The 25,873-nt window shown below is 42.7% G+C and overlaps 1 protein-coding gene across 2 annotated transcripts in view; it reads right to left on the bottom strand.

The window, feature by feature from the left end:
- SH3BP5 (SH3 domain binding protein 5) overlaps positions 1-25,873 on the bottom strand; it is a 65,498-nt gene that overhangs the window by 16,737 nt on the left and 22,888 nt on the right. For both annotated transcript variants that reach the window (XM_075587078.1, XM_075587079.1), the window contains exons 3-4: positions 21,676-21,804; positions 4,591-4,755 (exon numbers count right to left, since the gene is read on the bottom strand). In XM_075587078.1, the coding sequence (XP_075443193.1) occupies positions 4,591-4,755; positions 21,676-21,804 (294 nt within the window). The remainder of the gene's footprint in view (positions 1-4,590; positions 4,756-21,675; positions 21,805-25,873) is intronic.

Genomic DNA, 25,873 nt, shown 5'->3' with positions numbered 1-25,873 from the left:
ACCCTTATATAAATTTTAAAAAAAAAAGAATAGGCAAGCGCAACCATGGATCAGTAAATGAATAGTAGCAAACAATGCTCGCTTACATACAAAATGCTCGCTTACATACAAGATGTAGCACTACCACATCAGGAGGTGCAGTATGAAGGTAGACTATTCACATTGTCCTTATATGTGGGGGGGGGGGGGGGGGTTCCATTGACGGGGAGTCTTTGAGGTATCTGGGTCCCATTTAGAAAGCCGGTTCTCAGGCTACCCTTAGCGTCCACGTGTACGCTTTTCGCGTCCTGCTTCTCCACACTCACTTCCATATTCAGCGTCTGTGGGAGCAGTGCACACATGGACATGTAGGGCCGCCTGACAACAGGCTTTCTAAAACAGGACCCACATACCTCAAAGACTCCTTGGCAATGAAACTTTTTTTTGCCTCCTCCACATAAGGACAATGTGAATAGTGTCTACACCCATATCGCACCTCCTGAAGTGATAAAGTGTCACACCTTATATGTCAGCATTGTTTGCAATAAAAAAATATTATTTAAGTATTCATTTACTGATCCGTGGTTATTCTTTGACAAAGTGCACGAGTCGCGTCAGAGGTTTGTTTCCTTTAGGATTCGTGTCTTTTATTTTTAAATGTTGCTTTACGTTCAATAAACTTTTTTTTTCGATATTTTGAACCAGCACCCGTCATACTTCCTGCACTTGGAACGCACCCGGAACACATTGACACGCATTGCGCCGCCAGCACGCACCACTTCTTTCCATGGTTACTCTTGTCTATTCTTTTTCATCACTTGAATTATTTGCCTACAAAGTCCTTTGTTAAAATCACCAGCGTGCACCTACGCAACATGGTACCGTATGCCGTGTCTGACAAGGTCATTTACCCCTTACAGTTTAGAAAGTTAAAACCAGGGATTGTAAATATGGGAGCACTTGGGGGCTTCCAGCAGCTGCGAATTTCGTAACCCCTTTAGTGCTTGAGGAGAAGACAACTACAATGCATGTCAGCCCCGTCCAGTAGTGAAAGGGTTAAAGCAACAACCTCGCACGTTTGGATTTTTTAAAATGCCAATAACTAGAACAAGGGGATCCCTCGGTGCCGAAAAGTGGTATTTGAACTGCCGAAAACCCCCTCGGTTGCTGACATAATTACGGTGGTAGTTGTCGGTGCCAGACTCCCTTCTGGGGAAACAATATGGCTGTTCAATTCTCGCGGTACCCACTTGGCCAATAGGAAGCTGCAACGTCATCGATCGCGGCTTCTTATTGGATGACAGCGGCAGCGATTATTGGATTCTCGGTAAGAAGTACAGGGACCGTAACAAATAAATATCACCTTGTTGGAGGGAGACGGAAAATTATACACACACACATTTTTTTGTTAAAGATTGAACATTTTGGCAGATTGCTACTTTAACATCTTTGCTACCAGCAGGGCCCACACCATATTTGCCAGCAATGAAGTTAAAGAGATGGATCATGCGTGGGCATTGAGAACAATTTGCCTAGTTATTTTGTTATTCCTATTTTTGTTTTTAATTCAGTTACGGTGTGGCACTTATGTTATTAAAGCCACAAGACACACAGCCCAGGAAAGGATGTGGCTGCTGCACAGCAGTGTGTAGAACGTTTGCTGAATGTGCGGCAGTGCAGAGGTCGCCATGGTTACAGATTTCCTAAGGCCATAATGCTCCCTGTCAGGCCACAGTGTTTGGGCCGCGAGAACGATGAGGATCGTATGTGTGCCTCAAATACAATGCGCTCTAGAGCAAAAGGGAAGGGCACTGTGAAGAAAGAAATATTTGCATTTCTTTCTCAAAGTCATTATAATTATAATCCATTATCCATTATAATACGGATATCGGGGGGAAGAAATGTCAATGACAAATTTTACCCCCCCCCCCCCTCCCCAAAAAAATTATTTCCCATTCACATAATAAAATGATAGAATAAGGGCCATAAAGTGCGATAATGCCAATCCGGCACAGTCGAACGGAAAGCCTCATTGAAGTCAATCGGTCTTTCCATGCTATAGGAACTATAACACTTTATAAAATAAGGGCCTATACTGGAAATACATCAACATTCACTTGTTAGCGCAACGATGCACTTAGCCCCTTGGGTTCAGAGAAGTCAGCAAACCGTTGCTTTGTTGTAGTGGTTTGCTAATCCTTCTGGCAGCGAAGGGAATACTTAAGAAAATGAAAAAAGGATCTAGAAATATACATTGAACATTTGAAAGAAAATCATTCATGATTAATGATCCATATTCTCTCTAAAATTATATGGTTTCCGCAAATATCTTTGGCAACAGTTAAAAAAAAAAAGTATATTACAAATGTATTGTCCTCTCCCTCTTCCCCCCCCCCCCTTCCCCCCCTCTACAAATATTAAGACGCTTGTACAACTAAAATTATGGCTGTACTGAGCAACCTATTCATCATGAAAGCGCAGCCGCACAATTTCCGATGTACATCATATTATAAAAGCACGTGGGGAGTGTGTGTGCATCTTTATACATGTGTAACTATGTATAGTGTGTATATCAGTGTCTGGGTTTAGACTTTGTGCCTTTTGTGTGTATCAGTGTCTGTGTTTATGTGTTAGTGGCCTTGTACAGTGGGATGAAAGAGAATCAGATGATATTTGGGGTCCCAGGGTCATTGATCTTCAACAATGGTGTTTATTTTTGTGCTTACAGAACATTTGCCCCATCTGACTTCTCTAGGACCACTTTTTGGACTCTCCATGCAGCTACCAATCACTTTAGCAGGTTTAGCTCTAAGTTCTAATAGCGGTACTGGTCCGGGATAACAGCAGATTTGTTGTACAAGAAAACTATGAAGAAGAAACCTTGGCCGTTTTGAAAGCAGTGTACATTATAATTGTATCTATAAAGATCTCTAATGTTGTTCCCCTAAAAGGCATCACAACGTACAATGAATCTTCACAGGCCATTAGCAATATACTTAATTAAGCCAACCTTATCTGTACACACTACTTGTTGCAACACGAAGAAGCTCAAGGCAATCCCTGTAAAATGGAGGACACAATGCGGTCATTGACCTTACACCTGCTATACAGACCAAAGTTTCTGAATGCCTCTCTGGAATATCATCCTGGATGGCCATCTGCCGACTGAAACTTAACATGGCAAAAACAGAGCTCCTTATACTACCTCCCAAACCTGGCCCTACTACATCCTTCCATATTGCTGTTGGAAATACGATCATTCACCCAGTAGCCCAAGCACGCTGCCTAGGAGTCACACTTGATTCCTCTCTCTCATTCTCCTCTCATATTCAAAACGTTTCTAAAACTTGTCCCTTTTTCCTCCGCAATATCACAAAGATACGCCCTTTCCTCTGTTACTCAACTGCCAAAACTCTGACTCAGGCCCTCATTCTCTCACGTCTCGATTACTGCAACCTCCTGCTGTCCGGCCTTCCTACCTCTCACCTGTCTCCCCTACAATCTATCCTAAACACTGCTGCCAGAATCACTCTACTCTTTCCTAAATCTGTCTCAGCGTCTCCCCTGCTGAAATCCCTCTCCTGGCTTCCAATTAAATCGCGTATCTCACACTCAATTCTACTGCTCACTTTTAAAGCTTTACATTCTTCTGCCCCTCATTACATCTCAGCCCTAATTTCTCGCTATGCACCATCACGACTCTTGCGTTCTTCTCAAGGATGTCTTCTTTCTACCCCCTTTGTATCTAAAGCTCTCTCCCGCCTTAAACCTTTCTCACTTTCTGCCCCACACCTCTGGAATGCCCTTCCCCTCAATACCCGACTAGACCCCTCGCTATCCACCTTTAAGACCCACCTTAAGACACATCTGCTTAAAGAAGCATATGAGTAGCACTGGATAATCATGGACACATGACACAAAGCTTGGCCCCCTGCAGACGCACTTACTAGTATTCCCTCCTACTGTCTCTGTACGTTCTCCCTACCTACCAATTAGATTGTAAGCTCCTCGGAGCAGGGACTCCTTCCTTAATGTTACTTTTACAGTATGTCTGAAGCACTTATTCCCATGATCTTTTATTTATATTTGTTATTTATATGACATGTATTACTACTGTGAAGCGCTATGTACATTTTATGGCGCTATACAAATAAAGACATACATACATACATTTACATGTTGATTCCCAAGCTCTTGACATCTGCATTGCAAATACTTCCATATACTCTAAAAGGACCATGGCATCTGTGATACATCAATGGACTTGACTGATAGCTCCTCTGGCTATCAGATCCATGCTGTAGCAACTGTCATGATTGCCGCATTGCATACATGACAACACAAGAACATGCACAATGGAGCCATGTGGATGCTTCCACAAGGCTCCTAGGCTAAGTTTTTCAAATACATATTTTAAAGATAAGGCCCTTTTTACATGCAACAAGCTAAAAAATAAAAAAAAGCAGTTTGGTTAGAATAGGTTCTTAAGAGTAAATGTATCTTCAAGGAACAAGAACAGTTATTCTCAGGTGGGGCATAAACACTGCAACTGTGTCACATCACTGGTGAAGCAGATGGAAAAGCATCTGGCTTGATTCACGCTCATCTTACTCGCTGGGTGGCATGGTTCAACATTTCCTGCCAAGCAGAATCAAATTGGCGCTTGTCATCCTCCAGAAGCCTCTGCTCTGCCAGGGAAATGGTCTCCTTGGCTGCACGCAGCACCTCTGTGGCACGCTGGAAGTCTTGGGTGGCTCTCTGTGCTTCCAGCTGGGCCTGCAGGAGAGAGAAATCCATTATCATCACTCAGAAAGGAAATACATAGGATGGGTGCGCACACTTAACGCTGCAATTTAACAGTGCACTAAAGGGGCATTGCTTGTCTGGAAGAAGAACAATTCAGCCCTCTAAAAATGCACAGAGCTGTACAACTGTGCAGAGTATCTCTATACAGCTCCCGCAGACACTTCGAGAAACTAGAATGTAGCCAAAATCTGCAGAGCATTGTCAGGATTTGTGTGTGTTGTCAGCTCCTGCGGTCCTCAACCCCATAGTAATAAACAAGAACACAGCCCTTCCCTATAGTTAGCAGTTACTGGTTTGGAGGAAGTTGGCGAGGGTAGTAGGGGATGACTATAATAGTTCTGGGAAAGTCCCAATACATTCTCCTATATTTCTGCTCCCTAAATGGAAGTCTCTTTTTTTTTATTCACTGTGTAGTGGTTCTTCATAGTATAGCTCAGGCAGCATGTAGGATTTCCAGTTCCAAAGTGGTAATTAACCGTTAACCCCTTTGACCACTATTGCGGATACAAAAACATGGCATTTTTATACCACAAGAGTTTAGTTATCCAAATTAAAAAATAAAACCTTGATAAGTTCACATTGTTAACATCAGTGTTTTATAGCCAGTGAAGTGTGTTCAAGTAAGAGATGGTGTTGTTCAAACTATCATGAGGTGGGCACAGTTGGGACAGATTCTGTAACAAGTATGTATGTTAAAACTCCAGATCCAGAGTCTTATACAGTACAGTACACAGATCCAGAGTGCTATACAGTACCAAGATCATAGTATGTATTATATAGTAACAGATCCAGTCTTATACAGTACCCAGAACCTGTGTATTATACAGTACCCAGATCCAGAGTCTTATACAGTACTGTCTATCTTGCTCCACGCCACCATCAAGTCTCTATTATGCATAGACACAGGACTATTATTAACCATAATGCACTGGTATTAGAGCTAGATCACAAGGCCTGGACCAAAGTCTCACGAGAACATGGCGGCAAGGTGACAATACTGCATATCTGTGCACAACTAGGACCGTCTTCAACAGAATGGAGTTTACAAAAAGCAGAATAAACAAACTGTATTCAATAATCCCAACTTTAATCAGTGTGGGGTATCTAATGACAGTGTAATGTACAAATTACACTGTGCACTGGGACTGGTAACGTTTTCAAACAAAAACAAAGCTACAGAGGACAAACAACGCAACCAAATAACAAGCACTGTGACAAGAAAACATGTTTCCTTCCCTTGAGATTTCACCACTTATGCTTTTGTCAGCAAGTTTGCAGTATCTGTCAAGGTTCAACCTAAGTGTCATCATTAATGTTCCACCTCCCACGTTTAGGTCCACAGATCACAGAAGTCAAATGTTACGTTTGGGTTAGAAGGAAATCAGTATTTATGTAAGGGGAGCGAGGGAGAGAGAAAGAGAGAGAGGGAGAAAGAGAAGTATACACAGTATACACACACACACACACACACACACACAAATGTTACATCAGTATTCAGGCACAAAAAGAAGAGCATTAGCCTTTTGTTGGAGCACTTAATATATTTATTCATTTTCCAGCCTAGGAGAATGTTTAAAAAATATTTGAGCGCTAGATACACATTAGTTTATCACCCTGTGACTAATACAATAGTAAAACCAAACCACAGGGCAAATGATCACATTTACAAATATCAATACAAATATGTCTGTTCAGATGCTGTCCAGATCAACCAAGGAACTGCTCAAGGTATTCCATAAATTAGTCAACACAACTAAATTGGCTCCCAAAGGCGCAGCTGGAAATAGATGCAGCACAGAAACAAAATATAGAGTGTAGTAAACCTCCGCAAGAAATAACATGGTATATATCATATGTATGCACTCACAATGGAGACCGTTACCATAACCAATGTGATCGGGAAATAAAACATACATCAGAAGATCTTTAAAATGTTAGAACAAAGAAGGATATTGATTGCTCATGCATGCGATAGCTCGAGGAACCGATTCAGCCATCTCATTTGCAATCTCTTAATAACAATAAATATAAACAGGCATACCCCGCATTAACGTACGCAATGGGACCGGAGCATGTATGTAAAGCGAAAATGTACGTAAAGTGAAGCACTCCCTTTTCCCACTTATCGATGCATGTACTGTACTGCAATCATCATATACGTGCATAACTGATGTAAAAAAGGCATGTGTAACAGGCTCTATAGTCTCCCCGCTTGCGCACAGCTTCGGTACAGGTAGGGAGCCGGTACTCCTGTTCAGGACGTGCTGACTGGCGCATGCGTGAGTTGCCGTTTGCCTATTGAGTGAGATGTACTTACTCGCGAGTGTACTTAAAGTGAGTGTCCTTAAACCGGGGTATGCCTGTATATATTTTTTTATTGTATAACGCTGACAATTGACTCAGCGCTGTACATAGCATTTTTGGGGGCTGGGACAAGGACTCCCTGCCCTGTAGAGTTTACCATCATATTTTTGGCCACAAGGAGAGATGGCACTAGGATTCAAACCGTTTTTCGCCCAGTTGCAAATGTGTCGTTGTCCCATCTAACACAGGTAGAACTACAATAAAACGTTTTAACAAAATGTAATGTTATTTTAGAGTCAATCCATCGCAATTTTAAAATACTTTAAGATGTCTTTTAACACTTCAAAATAGATTGTTTTAATGCTAAGTAATTGCACTGCCTTTGACTTTGGCATGCACTGCAAAGCTACCGTGTTTATTCTGGAGCAGGGGATAAGGTTTTAAAAGCACGTGACCAGTTTTAAGTGGCCTGCCATAGTCTATTAGACTCTGTGATTACTTTTGGGTACCAAGTGTGCAGCGAACCAGGCTGGACAAAAGATTGATGTCAAATCTCATAGCCATCAATACAAAAGCACTTATAGGAGTATGCGTCTGTGTTTAGCACTAAGGATGTACAAGGCATCTATCCACATAGATATAATAGGCAAGGATGAGTGTGTGCCTTAGAATGTAGGATGCTAATTGAAGCGATGAGTGGATTGCTGGCAGAGGTCACTGAAGCTATGGTTAGATAGCTGGCAGAGGTCATTGAAGCCATGAGTAGATTGCTGGCAGAGGACACTGAAGCTATGGTTAGATAGCTGGCAGAGGTCATTGAAGCCATGAGTGGATTGCTGGCAGAGGACACTGAAGCTATGGTTAGATAGCTGGCAGAGGTCATTGAAGCCATGAGTAGATTGCTGGCAGAGGACACTGAAGCTATGGTTAGATAGCTGGCAGAGGTCATTGAAGCCATGAGTAGATTGCTGGCAGATGTCACTTATGTTATGGTTAGACTGTTGCATTGTAGTACGGCTCCCTTGTGTTAAAAAACCCCAAGCATTTTTACATTATTTGACTATCTGCCCCTTCCGCATCCACAAGAAGACTATTCAAAGTCTGGTCCATGCAGCCTACTACTCTCCAGTTACATGAAACAATTATTTTTAATGGCCTGGAAGTTTTATTTTGATTGATCTCAAGTCCCACCAGCCCTGCTCTACTGCACCATTTCATTATTTTTGACGCAACATTTCTCACTATCCTCCCAACATTACCCTACTCCACCACTGTTTCTACACGACCCTGCTGCAGCCCAACGCACACTCACACACACACACACACAATTAGCAATGTCATCAGCCGTTTCCTGTGTGATTCTACTAGACTCCGGATGTATAAGAGGACATGACTGATGTTAAAAATACTGTGGAGCCAAATGTGCCTGTCATTGAGGGTGATTTGGGTAAATTAACAGATACTTACAGCTGTGTTGATAGTTGTTGAAAAAGAAAAAACATGTCTGCCGACATCCCCATATAAAGCCTCAACATAATTGGAAGACTTCCTATTCGACCCTGGAGAGACTGAACCTGACCATACTGTATTCTTGCTCTGGAGTTTTAAAACTTAAGATCAGATCCAAAAAGGGTGTTAAGCTTTAGCACATCTTCACTCCCATTAAAATAATTGGTAGTAAAGGCATGCTAAAGCTTAGCACCCTATTATGGAGCTGTGCCTTAGTATCTCATGCTCTGATGGGTCCCTTAAATTTGGACTAACGAAGTTTAGCTTCAGGGAAATTCTTGCTTTAAGCATGACCCTTTGTTTGTGTGTGTACTGTATGTATATCTGTTGGTGTGTGAGTGAGTGAAATATAATATAATCTAATACACACACACCTAGAGAAAAAAAAAGGTTGAGGACCACAAGAAATGAAAAATAACACAACTGTGAGGATGCCAATAAATAAGAAACCAGTACAGTATCTTGCATGAGAATTACTCTTCCTGTGCACAGTGAAGCACCATCTTGCTCCATGTAAAAATTATTTTAAAAAAACATTTAAACAAACAAAATGATGACATTATTATCCTGAGAATCTAGAAGACGTACGGAGTCACTTCTTGGTTTTCTATATTTACTGTACTCTGTAGAGCAGAGGGTTTTTGTCACTTTTGTTTAACCCCCGTTGAACACTGAATGGATTAAAACCTGCCTAGATCACACACCCAGCGCAACTAAATCTCACATCTTCTGTAAAACTGTGGCACCTCCGACTCCTCTAACAGATCTGCAGATGTTTCAAAAGAGGAAATATGAGACAGATTAGATGCCCTATGTGCTAAAAATACAACACCTGAAAGAAATGTGCAACTGAACATTTACATGAACGGGATAACATTATACTGTAGCAAACGCCTCCTCTTTCCCTTCTCCTTCTTAACAGTGACAGGTTTGAGAATCTGTCTATTACTAGTTGTGTTAGTTTCACACATCACGGTGTTTTCACCATGCAGAAACCTCATCCTGCTAAAGCAGCAAACCTTCAAAAAGAGTGTTTGAGAAAAGTCAGAGGTAGCCAGGAGCATTCAATGCGCGCACGCACACACACACACACACACACACACACACACATACACACACACCAGTGCCATTTCTTTTTTTAGATTCCGCTATACAAAATACGTATCGGAATCATCAACATCATAAGGTTATAGCGCATCCACGTCCCACACAAGTTTCCCCAGGCCTGCTGCAGTATCCGGACACCTCTGAAACCGAATGCGTTTAACAGCACAGTGTGGGGATTGTGTTTCCGAGTTTGGCTCTGCACTTTCCTTGCACACGCTTGGCTGTATGTGGAATTCATTACCCATGGAGACTGTGATGGGAGATACAATAGATTTGTTCAACAAAAAAAAAAGGTTGGACATCTTTTTAGAAAGGAAAGGTATACAGGGATATATCAAATAAGTAAACATGGGAAGGATGTTGATCCAGGGAGTAATCCGATTGCCAATTCTTGGAGTCAGGAAGGAATTTATTTTTCCCTTATGAGATATCATTGGATGAAATAACACTGGGGTTTTTTGTTTGCTTTCCTCTGGATCAATAAGTAAGTATATATATAGGATAAAGCAGCGGTGCGCAAAGTGAGGGGCGCGAGATTCGCTGCGGGAGGCGCGGGGTTTACAGAGGCCCCCGAAAGCTTCCCAAATACATTTAAATTAATGCCGGGGGAGCTGCAGGGCCTCTGTAAACTTCTCACTTACCTTGTTTCTGCGTCGCCATGACAACGCGGCATCATGGGTCATGCGACGTCGCATTGCCGTGGCAACTTGATGTCATGACGCCAGGACGTTTGAAGCAAGGTATGCAGGGGGGGGCGCGAGGAGAGAAGGACAGACGGCAGGGGGGAAAATAAAATCGCACTCCCCTGGAATAAAGTATCTGTTGTCTAAATTTAGCATAGGTTGAACTTTGGTATGTCTTTTTTCAACCTCATCTACTATGTAATAAATATGTAACTACAGTAGAGGCAACTCTTATTCGAACAAAAACCAGTGGCAATTCCCCAAAAAAAACAGGAAACACCCAGGTACACGCTGGATACATGCCTTAAACTTTCCTTAAACTAGCCCCAGCATTTCTGCATTGATTAATGGCCTATCAGATTAACAGCAGGGGTCCCTGGCAGTCCCATTCAAACTGAATTGGAATGCCAGGGATCCCTGCTGTGTTAATCCTATGGGTCGTTAGTCAATGCAGAAATGCCTTAAACGTGCCTCAAACTAGCCCAGAACATACCCAGCACATACCCAGCACATACCCAGCACATACCCAGCACATACCCAGCACATACCCAGCACATACCCAGCACATACCCAGCACATACCCAGCACATACCCAGCACATACCCAGCACATACCCAGCACATACCCAGAATGTAACCCGGCTAGTTTACAGCAAATGTTAGAATAAACGTTGCCTCTACTGTATGTAACTGTAAATGCAGCAGACTGAGGCTTTAAGGTGGTTGTTATTTAAAATCAACGGTGCGCTACAATGTAGCCTGCGCAGTGTACTGTATAATTGGAACGGGATAGGCGAAACTGTATTATGATGCCACATGTCTCACACCATAGTAAACTTTTAAAAATAAAGAAGAAACAGGACCAGAGCTCAGGACTGCCAGCAGGACTCGTTAGGCCCAAGAACATCATGAACAACATGGGGGAATGATGGCCCAGGCTACGCTCAGACCCAGCGGTACTCCTCCCTTAATGGTGTCCCTGCCACTGCGTCTATGAGAAAACATGGCTGCCATTTCTGTTCACTCCCAAAAGGTTTCCAAGATGCAAAACATTACATTTCTGGTGTCCCATAGCATAAAATGGAATACAACTGGAAATGAAGAAAGTGTTCTACATATTTCTTCATAGGATACACAAATGCTGTACTCCTGCATAAAGGTCTGTCATTTTTATCTGTGTTGCTCAGACTTTTGTCAAACTTAAAAAACTATTTTCTTTATTGAAACAAATGAGAGTCATGGACATATTTTCACCTACCTCTGTGCTGCAGGGGCCACAACTCGTCTGAGGCGCTCAGAAGGAAAATATAGGGCTGTAAGGAAGCTGCTGGAGTAGAGAAATAATGATGTGCATCGTATGTTTTTTTATTTACCTGGAGCAGATGTTTGCAGCACTTTCCAGTGAAAACATACATGTATAAATGGGAAATGCTCTACCACGGGAGGTATTCAGGTTAGTCCAAGTGGAATTTGTAACTTATTTTAGGGAAATCCGCACAGTCCTTTAGAACAGGGGAGCTGGAAAATTTGGAGCTGCGCTCCCCTGCCTGCTCCCCCCTTACCTTGTTTGGCGTGACCCTGTTGCCATGGAGATGGACGTGTGACGTCACTCCGCGGCGTCATTTGATGCCTTGTTACCATGCCGATGCGTCACAACAATTCTTCTGAATCCCGGTAAGTGAGTTGCAGAGGCCTCACGCGATCCGCCGGCATTTCATTTAAATGCCTTGGGGAAGAGCGCGGGGGCTCTGCAACCGCCCGTACCCCCCCCAAAAAAAATCCCGCTCCCTCCCAGGAGGCCCCTCACGGCTTTAGAATAAACAATTAGTGCAGAGCTCTCTCTCTCTCTAATAATTTAATATACAGGTGGGGCCCGCTCATGCGGTGTGTTCCGTTCTAAGCGCCCACCGCAAAGTGAAAATCGCCGGAAAGCGGAACCGTGATTTTCGGCATCTGCGCAACTTCCATTCTGCACCTGCACAACCTCGGCACCCCCCCCCCCCTTCTGCGCGACCTCGGATGTTCCCTTTCTGCGCATGCGCAGACATGGCAGCCCCCTTCTCTGTACCACCGTATTGCCGAAAGGACGGGCATTCCTGCATGAAGAACACTCACATTGTTCCTATAAAAATGTTAACACAACCTACAACGAACCTACAATTCTCCAGGACCAATACAGCTGCTAGAACTTTGAATTACAAGATATAAGCATTACAGCCGTGATTTCTTACCAGGGTTGCGCGGGATTTCCCTGTCCTCCCCGAGCAGGGAGAAAGAAGGACAGTTGCTAGGGAGCTGGGCAGTTTCCTCCATTCTGATTGACTGCTGCTGATTAATGCAGCCAATCAGGAAAAGTCAGGTGCCTGGGGGTGTGGCCAAGCAGAGCAGGAAGCAGCATGGACAGTAGAGAGGTGAGGCTGGGTGCCTGTCCTTTGTGTATTTGTTCTGTGCTTCTTCTATGACAGACAGTCTCTGTCCCGAGTCTTCTGTGACAGTCTCTGTCCCGAGTCTTCTGTGACAGTCTCTGTCCCGAGTCTTCTGTGACAGTCTCTGTCCCGAGTTGACTGCCACCAACCGTCCTGTGTCTTTTCTCACCGATTGCCTGTCCCTGCCCTGTCTTCTGTCTCCGACTGTTCTGTTGTAGGAGTACCTCAGTAACTGAGCACTGTGATTAGGGGCCCTCAGTAACTGAGCACTGTGATTAGGGGCCCTCAGTAACTGAGCACTGTGAGTAGGGGGCCCTCAGTAACTGAGCACTGTGAGTAGGGGGCCTCAGTAACTGAGCACTGTGAGTAGGGGGCCCTCAGTAACTGAGCACTGTGATTAGGGGGCCTCAGTAACTGAGCACTGTGATTAGGGGGCCTCAGTAACTGAGCACTATGATTAGGGGGCCTCAGTAACTGAGCACTGTGATTAGGGGGCCTCAGTAACTGAGCACTGTGATTAGGGGGCCTCAGTAACTGAGCACTATGATTAGGGGGCCTCAGTAACTGAGCACTGTGATTAGGGGGCCTCAGTAACTGAGCACTGTGATTAGGGGCCTCAGTAACTGAGCACTGTGATTAGGGGGGCCTCAGTAACTGAGCACTATGATTAGAGGGGGCTCAGTAACTGAGCACTATGATTAGGGGTTGCCTTGTGAGAAATAAAGGTTGGAACCACTGCAGTACAGCATGCTTTATGTTTCCACTGACAGGGGCATGTACACACTCCGCCTTGCAAGCTCCTCTAAGAGTAATAGGGTTAACAAACGGTAAAGAGTAAAACCTGCAGCATTCTTTGTTGAATTTTTCCCCCTTCCTAATTTCTCACGAGGTCCAGATGTCGGTGACATCACTAGGAGTTTGCAAAGAGAAGGATGTGTAGAACAATAGCTCGGATAAGCATGTTTAAAAACTAAACTTGACTTTGTAGTCTCCACCCTTTTCTGCAAGAGTTTATTGCAGGATCACTGCTGTATGGTATATGGTGTCCTACTCAGCCGGCAAACCACAGCAAAACCCGGCAATGGAATGCCCATGACACAGAGATCCCAAGATTTTGGCAAAACAGTTACTCTGATGCAAACCCAAAACATCATTGGCCTTCTACAATAGCCACCATAAACAGAATATGAGCTAGTCATACCAGAAACAATGCCAGCATGAGTCATGTAGTCCAATATATTGTTACTTTTTCACATCAATGTAACAGCAACTTAGTCGCAAAGCAACATATTTCCTTCGGTTACTTCACTTCAACAATAAACCAATCGTTTTGGATAAAAGCCATGCTGCAGTGTTGCCCTGCATGGTACATGCCGTTTGGTGAAAATACCGAGCAAATGCAAATAAAGCAAATGAATAACCATGTAACAGAAGAACATTACACAAGTAATCATTGATCCTGCTATTTAGTCCAATGCCTCAACCTCCCTTTGTTGCTTTCATCCACCCTTTTGATAATGATATAAAAGTCACGAGTAAGAAATACAAACAGCAGCTTGAACAAACAGTGCAAGAAAATGCACGTCTCATCTGTTATTCAGTGACAGACCACAAAACTGTCTCGGAGATTGTACATCCGGCTTTTGACGGGATCCCATCATAAAAGAACTAAACATCCGATTTTCCTTCCTTGGTACTTTGTGGCAGAACAATGTCACAATAATGCTTAGAAACGGGCCCCCACTGTGCAGTATTACTATTACCTTCATGACATTATCCAGAATCTCAAAAAGCTAAACAAGGTCACGAAGAAACAACTTCAGGAAACCAACACACTCTTTAACTTTTTGGTTGCCTTTATGCTTTTGCGAGTACGGCACCGGAGATGGTCTGTGCCATACCTGGTAAGGCAAGTGATTTTCCGCATTTTTGGGGGGCTCAATATGGCTCTCAAAATGCGGCATTTTTGCAGCCATGTTTAGGCACCTGAAAAAACAATACCTAATAACTTAGGCCTCGTTCAGGGTGCCAGAGACAGGAGTTGGAGGGAGGGCAGGAGGGAGGGCGGCAGTTTGCTGGGCGATGTGTGTTCATCCCCAGCAGACGTTTTCAGGAGTCGGGGAGGGGGCGGGGCTACAGGCGGCAGCTTAGGGATCCAAGTTGCAGTCTTGAAATCATTCTCAAGAATGATTTCATTGGCTGCCGAGGTCCCAGTGACGCTGCTGCAGCTTCAAAAAACGATTTTTTTCGTTTAGTGAAACTGTAGCCAGCGTCAACTCCGGGCTTCGGAGACAGGGCAGCTGCTACCCTGACAACCAGTATTCAATTTGAATACTTTGTGTCACACGGCAGCTCGCACGGCAGCACGCCCTCCCTCCGAAGCCTGCACCCTGAACGAGGCCTAAAACACCAAATTGTACAATAATAAATTCAAGAGAATATCTCTGAAGTGCTACAACATAAACAAGGAAAGAGTCTCCAAAGTGACAATAAAAAAAAAAAAGCTTGTTTACTAAAAACCGTAATTTTATGAAAGAAAAATGAAGTATCACGTACGTACCTTTAAAAAAAAATGCTTAGGAAGCAATTAAGTAAGACACCATGAAGCCTGGGGTGAGGTAGGATTTTGGCATCTCCTTTACTATTACAAGTCTTAACACATCTTCCCAATGGTGGTAAATTTGTGTTATTTTAAAAAGGCTAGCACATCTCCATGTATGGTCATATTTCTCATCTCATTAACCCCTTTGCTGCAAGAGAGGCCGATAACTGAATAAAAATATATATATATATGTGTGTGTGTATCCAGAGGCAGAACTGGAGAGGGGGGCAAGAATAGAGGGTTAGGGGGTGCGGGCGGCAGTGTGGGCAGTAATAGAAGAGCGGTGAAGGAGGGAATAGGAGGGAGAGCGATAACGTTGGTCATGGTGGCGGCGGAAACAGAAGAAGATGCGGTGGGAGAGGAGAGCAGGGTCAACACGGATGTCGGTCACAATTTGCCACCAGGACGGACCCCCCCCCACACACTGCTCTACAGGTAGGGACTTGGGGGGGTGGGGAGGGGGGTTTAAGAGACAGGGGAGAGAGAAAGAAAAAGCGAGGGGGGGAGAGAGAAAGCAAAAGCGAGGGGGGGAGAGAGAAAGAAAAAACGAGGTGGGGAGAGAGAAAGAAAAAGCGAGGGTGGGGGAGAGAAAGAAAAAGCGAGGGGGGGAGGAGAAAAAAAAAGGCGAGGAGGGCAGAGAGAAAAAAAAAGCAAGGGGGGGAGAGAGAAAAAAAAGCGAGGGGGGGGAGAGAAAAAAAAAGTGAGGGGGGGAGAGAGAAAGAAAAAGCGAGGGGGGGAGAGAGAAAGAAAAAGCGAGGGTGGGGGAGAGAAAGAAAAAGCGAGGGGGGGGGAGAAAAAAAAAGGCGAGGAGGGCAGAGAGAAAAAAAAAGCGAGGGGGAGAGAGAGAAAAAAAAGCGAGGGGGGAGAGAAAAAAAAAGTGAGGGGGGGAGAGAGAAAGAAAAAGCGAGGGGGGGAGAGAGAAAGAAAAAGCGAGGGGGGGGAGAGAAAAAAAAAGGCGAGGAGGGCAGAGAGAAAAAAAAAGCGAGGGGGGGGAGAGAGAAAAAAAGCGAGGGGGGGAGAAAAAAAAAAGTGAGGGGGGGGAGAGAGAAAGAAAAAGCGATTGGGGGAGAGAGAAAGAAAAAGCGAGGGGGGGAGAGAGAAAGAAAAAGCGAGGGGGGGGAGAGAAAAAAAAAGCGAGGGGGGAGAGAGAAAAAAAAAGCGAGGGAGGGTGAGAGAAAGAAAAAGCGAGGGGGGGAGAGAGAGAAAAAAAAAAGCGAGGGAGGGGGCATAGAGAGCGAGAGAGCGAGAAGAAAGGGGGGGGGGGGGAAAGAGGCCAAGGAGGGGAGGAGGAGAAGAGAGAGAGGTGGGGAGAGAAAGAGGCCAAGCAGGGGAGGAGAAGAGAGAGAGAGGGGGGGAGAGAAAGAGGCCAAGGAGGGGAGAAGAAAAAGAGGGGGGAGATGAGAGAGGGAAGGGGGGAAAGAAAGAGGGGGGGGAGAGAGGCCAAGGAGGGGAGGTGGAGAAAAGAAAGAAAGAAAGAAATAAAGAAAGGGGAGAGAGAGAGAAGAGAGAGAGTGAGGGGAGAAGAGAGAGAAGTATACAAAATATTAAAACATTACAGGATTGTTTTGCCTTGGTTCTTTAAAAAAAAAAAAAAAAAAAAAAAAACAAATTGGAGAGGGAGGGGGGCGCTGTTGGTGTAACTTGCCCGGGGCCCAAAAACACCTAATTCCTCCTCTGTGTGTCTATGTATGTCTGCCTGTGTACACACACACACACACACACACACACACACACACACACTAAAACGCTAAAAGTGGATTTCAGATAGAAATCCCAACTGATGTTTTCATGCTTTCCAGTAATACGATTTTGCAGAGTAACCCACATAATTTAAGGCATATGGAAGGCATCTCTGGGAGTGTTACAATAGATGCATCACTGTGCCATTTTGCAAGAGAATCATTATGAATAAGTAGGGGAATACCAGTTCAAAATTAATCATTTTTTTGCGTACATGTTAAAACCGCCAACCACAAATAAATGAAATGTGAAGATAAGGGAAGTTTCATGATCTAAAAATGTATTAGACCTTTGAAAGTAGAGAATGGTATGAGGAACTAAATAAATACACCTATAGATTCTGACACAAACGCAGAATTTTTCAGAAGTCTCTTTAGCACAAACATCTATTTTGACAGTTTAAAGGGACCCTTTTTGCACATGTAAGTTTATATTCCATTGTACAACTTCTGTGCTGTTGAATGACTGGTTTGAGGATGACACCACTACTGGCATGCCTCTGGTTCTGCACCCAATATTATCCAAGGAACTGTTCATCCCAGTTTCATTTTCATCCAGCATATGAGTAGCACCATGGCTAATACTATACACATGATACATAAAGCTTGGCCCCCTGCAGACGCACTTACCAGAATGCCCTCCTACTGTCTCTGTACTTCCTACCTACCAATTAGATTGTAAGCTCCTCGGAGCAGGGACTCCTCTTCCGAAATGTTACTTTTATGTCTGAAGCACTTATTCCTATGACCTGTTATTTGTATTATGTTAATTATATGATTGCCATGTGTAGTACTACTGTGAAGCGCTATGTACATTAATGGCGCTATATAAATAAAGACGTACATACAGAACATACATCCAGTACAAACATCACAGGGTCACCTCTTGAGTTTGGAGGAAAGGACATTTCACCAGCAGCAAAGGAAAGGGTTGTTACAGTCAAAATGTGGACTCTAGCAGATACATATATTGAAGAGTGTTAGATATATTTGTAGAAAGGAAAGGTATACACAGATATGCTGAATATGTTAAAAACCTAGGAAGAGCATTAATCCAGGGAGAAATCCGATTGGCATTACAGAGTCAGGAAGGAAGGAAAGAATTGTTTCACTGGGGTTCTTTGTTTGCCTTCCTCTTCCTCTGGATCAGTGATTCACAACCTTTGTTGTTTGGAGGAACCCTTTAAGTATTTCGTAAAATTTCGGAGAACCCCCATCTGGATGACACATGTTCGACCAAGGTAAATCACAAAATAGACGTGTAAAGTAGTAGGGGTAAGAAATAATAATTAACTCATACTTTTGAATAAATGTGTATATATTTTGTAATGATTTTGGATCTCATATATATATATATATATATATATATATATATATATATATATATATATATATATATATATATATATATATATATATATATATATATATATATATATATATATATATATATATATATATATATATCTCCTTAGGAACTTCAATTGCAGTAAGTCAGGTCCACATTGGCTGTTTAGTTTCAATTTGAGGAGCACTTGTGTAATCTCCTCTTCGAATTCTGGGACAAATTGAGCAGTGTTGGGAGAGGGTGGGCCTATAGGGGTTCTCACAGAATGAGATTCATGGTTGTGGTTTGGGATGCGTTTCGCTAATAAGTTAGTAGCACATCCCACAAAGTAATCATTGAATGCATTTGCAATGTCAGTGGGGTTTGTCAGAGTAATATCCTCCTTAGTGATATTACTTGGTTGTTGATGGTTAGAAGGCTGGAATATATTGTTGGTAACCTTCCATAAATTAGCTGGGTTTTATGTATTCTGGAGAAGATTATCAGAGTAATATTGTGTTTTTGCATGTCTTGTGCACATATTCCACAGGCATCTGTAGTGATTAAGATCCTTGGTAGAGCCAATTACTTTGTAGCATTTCCACAAAGCATCCCTGAAATGGTAGAGCGCTATAAGGTCAGTTGTAACCCACGGAAGGTGGGCCCCCGTACTCATATTCTGCATAGTGGAGCATGGGTATCACAGAGTTATAAGAACTCGGATTGGAAATAGTCGAGCGCAGAATCAGGGTCGGAAATGAAGTCGATTCTGTACCAAGGGCAGTTGGTAAGGTCAGCCAAAAACTAATGTGGGTTAAAGTTTCTAAATGTTCTAGTGAGAAGAACTTTAGGGCTTGCTTGGGGTGGCTTAAATTTTCCTTACACAGTACACTATTGCATGGTCACTGAAAATGTCAGGAAGGATGCCAGAGGATTGGATTCTGCTGGGATGAGGAGAAAATCCAGTCTAGCAAGGAATGGTTGAGATTTCAGGTTTGTCCGTGTGGGTTGGGAAATGAGTTGCGATAGGTTAAGTGACTTGAGTTTTATCTGGATTTTGTGTTTTTTTAGGATCAAGCCAATTGAATTTGAAATCCCCAAGAACTAGCAGCTCACTCTTCTCATTCAGAGAGGAAATGGAGCCAAGAAGCTGGGTGATATCAGTCAGGGACTGTAGAGGGGCTTTAGGGGGACAGTAGATGCCAGCAACCAAGAAAAGCTTAGAAAAGGGGGAGGCAGATTCTGCCAACCAGGATTTCAAAAGGGGTGGGCTTGGGGGGAAATTTAACAGTGTAAATTGTAAGGTGTCCGCAATATAAAATAACAGGGTATTGGGGTCCAGAGTACAATATTCTTATTTACGGATTTATTTCACATCATTTGTGTATTTATTTTGGAAATGCTATCTCAATTTCTTTTGTTAAAGTACATATATTGTAATTGTATATACATTATTCTGGCAACACCGTTTTATTTTAAGGCACTTTGTAATCCCAGAAGTACGAGCACTGTTGTACTGTTCTGCAACAAAGGTTCATGCAAGTGTAAAATCCAAAAATGTGTGATTTCTATTTTAGAACAAAACAAACAAACAAAAAAGACGATATATCTATCTCTATATATTTTATCCCAATGTACAATTGAGCGTACACATGAATATATATAATACACACTACACACATACATATAAAAATATTAATTGTGAGCACATTCACATGTCTTAGACAGGTCTGCAACCCTGCTTTTCGCCATTATCACCTAGCATACAGTGCTTCGACTGCAGCAAGGGATTCTGGGAAATGACATGCAAATGAGCACACAGTGCCACCTTTTGTCTTAAATCCGTTATTACATGTAACCCTTAAGCCAATGCTCGCTGTTTTAAACACAGCTTTTAAACAGCCTGGGAAGCGATGCAAAGACAATGAATCCACTCACACAGACGGTTTCAACCTTGTGCGTCTCATCAGTGTGAGGTTGGTTGTACTGGCTTTGCAATTTAAGACTTGGGTAGCTCTTCACCACACATTATTTAGGTTATGGTGGGTGAAAAGGCGACTAAAAACCCTCCACATGTATACATACACACACGCATAATGAAGTAATCACTCATCAATCTCCCCCCCCCCCCGGACATCACACACCACTCCCCATGCACATAACATCTCCTCCTCCCCCCCCCCCCCCCGCCAGCACATCTCATCTCTCCCCTGCACATTACACCCCCTCCACACACGCGCAGTCCAACCCCAAACTTCCGGCGCGGGGGGCTACACGGGAGGCTGCAACAGCAGAGGAGAGAGGCGTGCTGCAGGGTGGGGAGGGGTGGGAAGCTGGGGCCCGGCATCCGGACCTATCCCAGCTCTCCCCCCCACCCACCTTCGGCAGCCCTGATTGGGCGAGACACATCTACATCACCACAGCGGGCGGGACTGTTGTCGACAGGGCGCTGTGATTGGGTGGAGTTTCGGGCAGACGCGGAGGGGTTGGTATTGGCTGCAGCAATACAGGCACTGAGGGGAGAGGAGGCCGCCTCGCCAGCTCCCAAAATCCACTCGCACCGGGACAGGGGGTTTGTCGAGATGAATCGATCTATCTATATATAGTGTCTGTGTGAATATATACATAAATATACACATTTAAAAAAAAAAGAAAAAAAAGTGTATTTGTGTACACACACACACACACACACACACACACACACACACACACACACACACACACACACACACACACACACACACACACACACACACACACACACACACACATTTTATATGGCATCTATCTTTTACAAATGTCTCCATAAAAAAGAGACAATAGGTTGACCATTTTGCATCACAGAAATTGCAGACAAATAAAAACGAGTTGGCCCACTTAAGTCCAGGTACTGTACATCAAGAGCAGGTTCGGCTTAGTACACCAATCCAGCGTTAACGTCAAGTTAACGCTGGAGCAGGTGCGCTAAATCTGAGCCCCAGGCCGCCCTTTTTCCTGCCTGGAATGAAGCTTCTGATCAGTTTTGGTCCCTGGATCTTTCCAAAGGGGTTAACATAAGGTATTTGTTCCAAATGGGCAAAAGTGCAACCCTGCACTCAAATGCACTCAAATGAATGAGACAAAGATTTTCTCGTGCAGCAGATTCAAAGCATATTGCATAAAGGCCTCGCTCTCTGTAACCAGCATTTCCATACCTGTCTGGCCACTTTCCGGGCTTCCCAGTAAGGTTTGGAGTCTTCCACGGCTTTGCCCATTTTCTTCACCATCTCATCTAGTTTCAGGGTAGCTTCTGTCAGCACGGAGCGGAACTTCTGCCGAGCATCCTGACAAACACAAATAAACAAACATGAAGGGTGACATACCAAGGAAGGAACATAATGAAACGATTCCTTCCTGACAAAATCGGGCCTTTGTCTGTAAATTATGCGCTGAAGTCTTGATTGAGAAGTGAATACTACATTTAAAGTATATCATGTGTCTGAGCAAAGGAAGTATATACTGTATATCGTTTCATATATTCATTTACATAGCACCAACTAGAATTTGTAGGCACACGCTGTTGTTATTTTATCACAAGAATCCCTAGCTCATGTCATCCTCCCTGTTTATGGGCTGAAGAAGTAACCTAGCAGTTGCTTTGTATCTAAAGCCCTTTCCCACCTCAAACCCTTCTCACTGACTGCCCCACACCTCTGTAATGTCCTTCCCCTCAATACCCGACTAGCACCCACTCTATCCACCTTTAAGACCCACTTTAAGACACACTTGCTTAAAGAAGCATGAGAGTAGCACCGTAGATATTACTAGACACGATACATAAATCTTGGCCCCCTGCAGATGCACTTAGCAGAATGCCCTCCCACTGATTCTGTACATACCAATTAGATTGTAATCTCCTCGGAGCTCTTCCTAAATGTTACGTTTGTCTGAAGCATTTATTCCCATGATCTGTTATTTATATTATTTGTTATTTATATGATTACTACGTGTATTACTACTGTAAAGCGCTATGTACACTAATGGCGCTATACAAATAAAAACATACAATACTGTACAATGAACACTGTTTTTGAAGCGAGTGAACTTGGTACTGCATATACCACAGCGGTATATAAGAAGAAAGAGATTAAAATTACTGGTTTTACTTTTCCAAGTGACGGCATCGTCTCATTCTGCTGTGTTTTATCCCAGATATGAGCTACAGCCAGAAGGAAGCCTCATAGTGAGTACTTTCATACACTCTGAAGTGGCCAATCGGACTGTTTTCTGGGAGGTAAAAATCCCTATTGATTTCAAGGAGTATTTTCATCCAAAAACAGCTGCTTCGGTGTAAACAGAATTATCCCCTTGTTAAATGTAAAAGGGGTCTGTGAAAATATGGAGGAAAGTGTGTATGTATGTATGTATGTATGTATGTATGTATGTATGTATGTATGTATGTACGTACGTACGTACGGTATGTATGTATGTACGGTATGTATGTATGTATGTATGTATGTAAAGTAGAATACTGTACATGGAATTGCTCCATTAACATATTTCAGGAATTGTTGACAATGTGTTACCCATCTAGCAGAGCTTAGTTTAATTATTGGATCAAAAGAAAGCAAAAACTATAATTTAATATTTGTTAAAGTTGCAATGTAATTATAAAAAATAAACACATTACACAAAATGTTCTTTTCAGCCTTATTGAGGATACTCCGATTGAAAACATCTCTGACGTACCGTCATAGCTTAAATCAAATTAAATTAGTTAATGTTCAGTGAATAGCCGATTGTCAAGAAATAGGCTCTCTCTGCCCTAGAAATGTACCGGATCGCAGATCAGACTATGCACATGAATGACTAAACCAAAATACAGTTTTATGGTCACTGTAGCTTTTGCTTGCAAAGTATTTTCTACTTCGTTTCGGGAGCCGCACATCACTTTCGGAGCATAGGATGTTTATAAACACGGTGTTGCCCCACTGTTGCAGCATATCTTTTCCCCCCATATTGTGACTAAACCATGTGGCTGTATAAGAAACAGAACTCCTAACATTAGCTCATATTTAGTCCTCCAAAAGCTCAGATCATAGGGAACCTGTTACAGTATTAACAGTTCTGAAGTGTGTTCAAAATTACCACTGTACTTAAAAGATACTATATGCGTGTGTTAGTATACAGTGTATACATACATATATCATTTTCGATACACCTTTGGGTGTCTGTGTGAACATGTGTGTGCACACACAATTATGAACATATGTATTAAATATATAGTACAGTATATACATAGTTATGAGGTTAAAAGACATACGTTCATCAAGATCTAACTACGCTAAATGTATCCTATATTTGTACTTGCAGTACAGTATATTGATCCAGAGGAAGGCAAACAAAAAACCCCAGTGAAATATCATCCAATGATATCTCTTAAAGGGAAAAATAAATTCCTTCCTGACTCCAAGAAACCACTGATTACCTAAATACAATCCCTGCGTTATTTCCCCATTATATGCAGTATAACAGAAATGTACCCTCCATGATCTCCTGCCGGTATTTCATATCCTAGTCATTAGAGCCATTGAACGGGTTGAGCACACAGCTGGAGCGCAATCTTGTTTGACAGACGGCTTTAGCTTTGGATTCACGTCAACGATCAGATGCAAGTCATCGGTCTTATTTATTAGCACAGGCCCCGGCATCATCAACAGGGAACGGATCATTTAAACACTGCTTATTAGACACGGTCCAAAGCACATTTCTGCAAAATTAAATGTGCTTACCTCGTTCTACATAAGTAGGCCTAAAATAACACAAAAAGGCAGCTTAACCTACATTTTGTAAAACAAATTAAAATATCTGCACACGGAATTTTTTTTTTTTTTTTAAATGTGGATATTGTGCCATACGGATAAGAAGCCAAGAAAGAGGATTGATATCAGGATCACCCATATGATAGACAGACAATAAAACTACAGACAATATTATACTTCTCCTACTCGTGATGCTGTCCAAACATTACCTTATATCAAAAGTATAGTTTTAATTATTATAGGTATGTACACACACACACACATATATATATACATATACATATATATATGTATATGTATGTATATATATATATATATATATATATATATATATATATATATATATATATATATATATATATATATATATATATATATATATATATATATATATATATGTGTGTGTGTGTACATACCTATAATAATTAAAACTATACTTTTGATATAAGGTAATGTTTGGACAGCATCACGCACTTTCTCACACACGCTGTACACAGGCTATATATATATAGCCTGTGTACAGCGTGTGTGAGAAAGTTTCACTATGAAAATAAAGTTCTTGTATATTGGGGACACTGCACGCTCTAATGAGTTAATCCTTTATTTTGGTACCTTAGACACAGGGAAGGACAAAGTCTTTGAAGGTTTTGCATCTCAGAGTCTAATTTCAAAAAGGACAACCAACAAATATCACTGTATTTATAATACAGATGTGTTCTCAATCATTAGCCATATACAAATGCAGTGTAATGGAATAGGCCAGTCGTCTACAACTTGCGTCTCTGAGGAAATACACGTGGTTCTGTCGGACGTACTGGCCGGTGCAGGAAGTTGGTCCTAGCCAGAGGTCAGACCACACTTCTGCATTGCGGCTGCTAGGGCTGGGCCCTCACTCTGTGGCCAATCCCTCCCTTGCCTGTTTACCTTGTCGAAAACGTGATGACGTAGCACTTGATGCAAATAGGCAAATTACAAATCGGTACAGCACTTCATCAGAGGTCCTACAGAAGAGCTGTGGGCAGTGTAAAATGCGTCGGGCTACTTTGCGTGTGTTGGATCCATGTACACATTTTTTGAGTGTTTGTCAATAATGCTTGAAGATTTATGATATTCACTCAGTCTGGGACCACGTCTGTGACGTTTCGAATTTGCCTCTTTGCACGGAGTGCTACATCATCAAATGTTTTCCCATTCGGATACAGGATCTGTGGGAAGCTCAGATGCCATCACCAGGAACAGGATGAATTCCATGAGCCATGCGGTGGAAATTGACTTATAGCAAAGTCAGTACCTCCGTTCAATATGTAGGATTTCATGGGTTATGGAGCGTCTACATTTCTCTCTATTTTGTTTACCTTCCGCATAAACCCACGTGGCCTCTCCAGTGATGTGGGCCCAGAGAAGGCCTCATACAGCACAAGAGGGGGGGGGGGGGAAGAATTGAGTGTGGTGGGGAAGAGGAGATATGGGAGGGTGGAGAAATAATGGAGGAGGGGGGGGAAAAGTTGAAGCCAAAGATAGACACATATTGGGATCTTCCTGATAAATAAGAGAGAACACAGTTTTAAAGCATGTGGTCCAACACCAGAGT

This window comes from Ascaphus truei, chromosome 2 (assembly GCF_040206685.1).
Source record: "Ascaphus truei isolate aAscTru1 chromosome 2, aAscTru1.hap1, whole genome shotgun sequence".
NCBI classification, from domain to species: domain Eukaryota; kingdom Metazoa; phylum Chordata; class Amphibia; order Anura; family Ascaphidae; genus Ascaphus; species Ascaphus truei.
The sequence above is the reverse complement of the archived record's forward strand: the minus strand, read 5'-3'. Positions and strand labels throughout refer to the sequence as shown.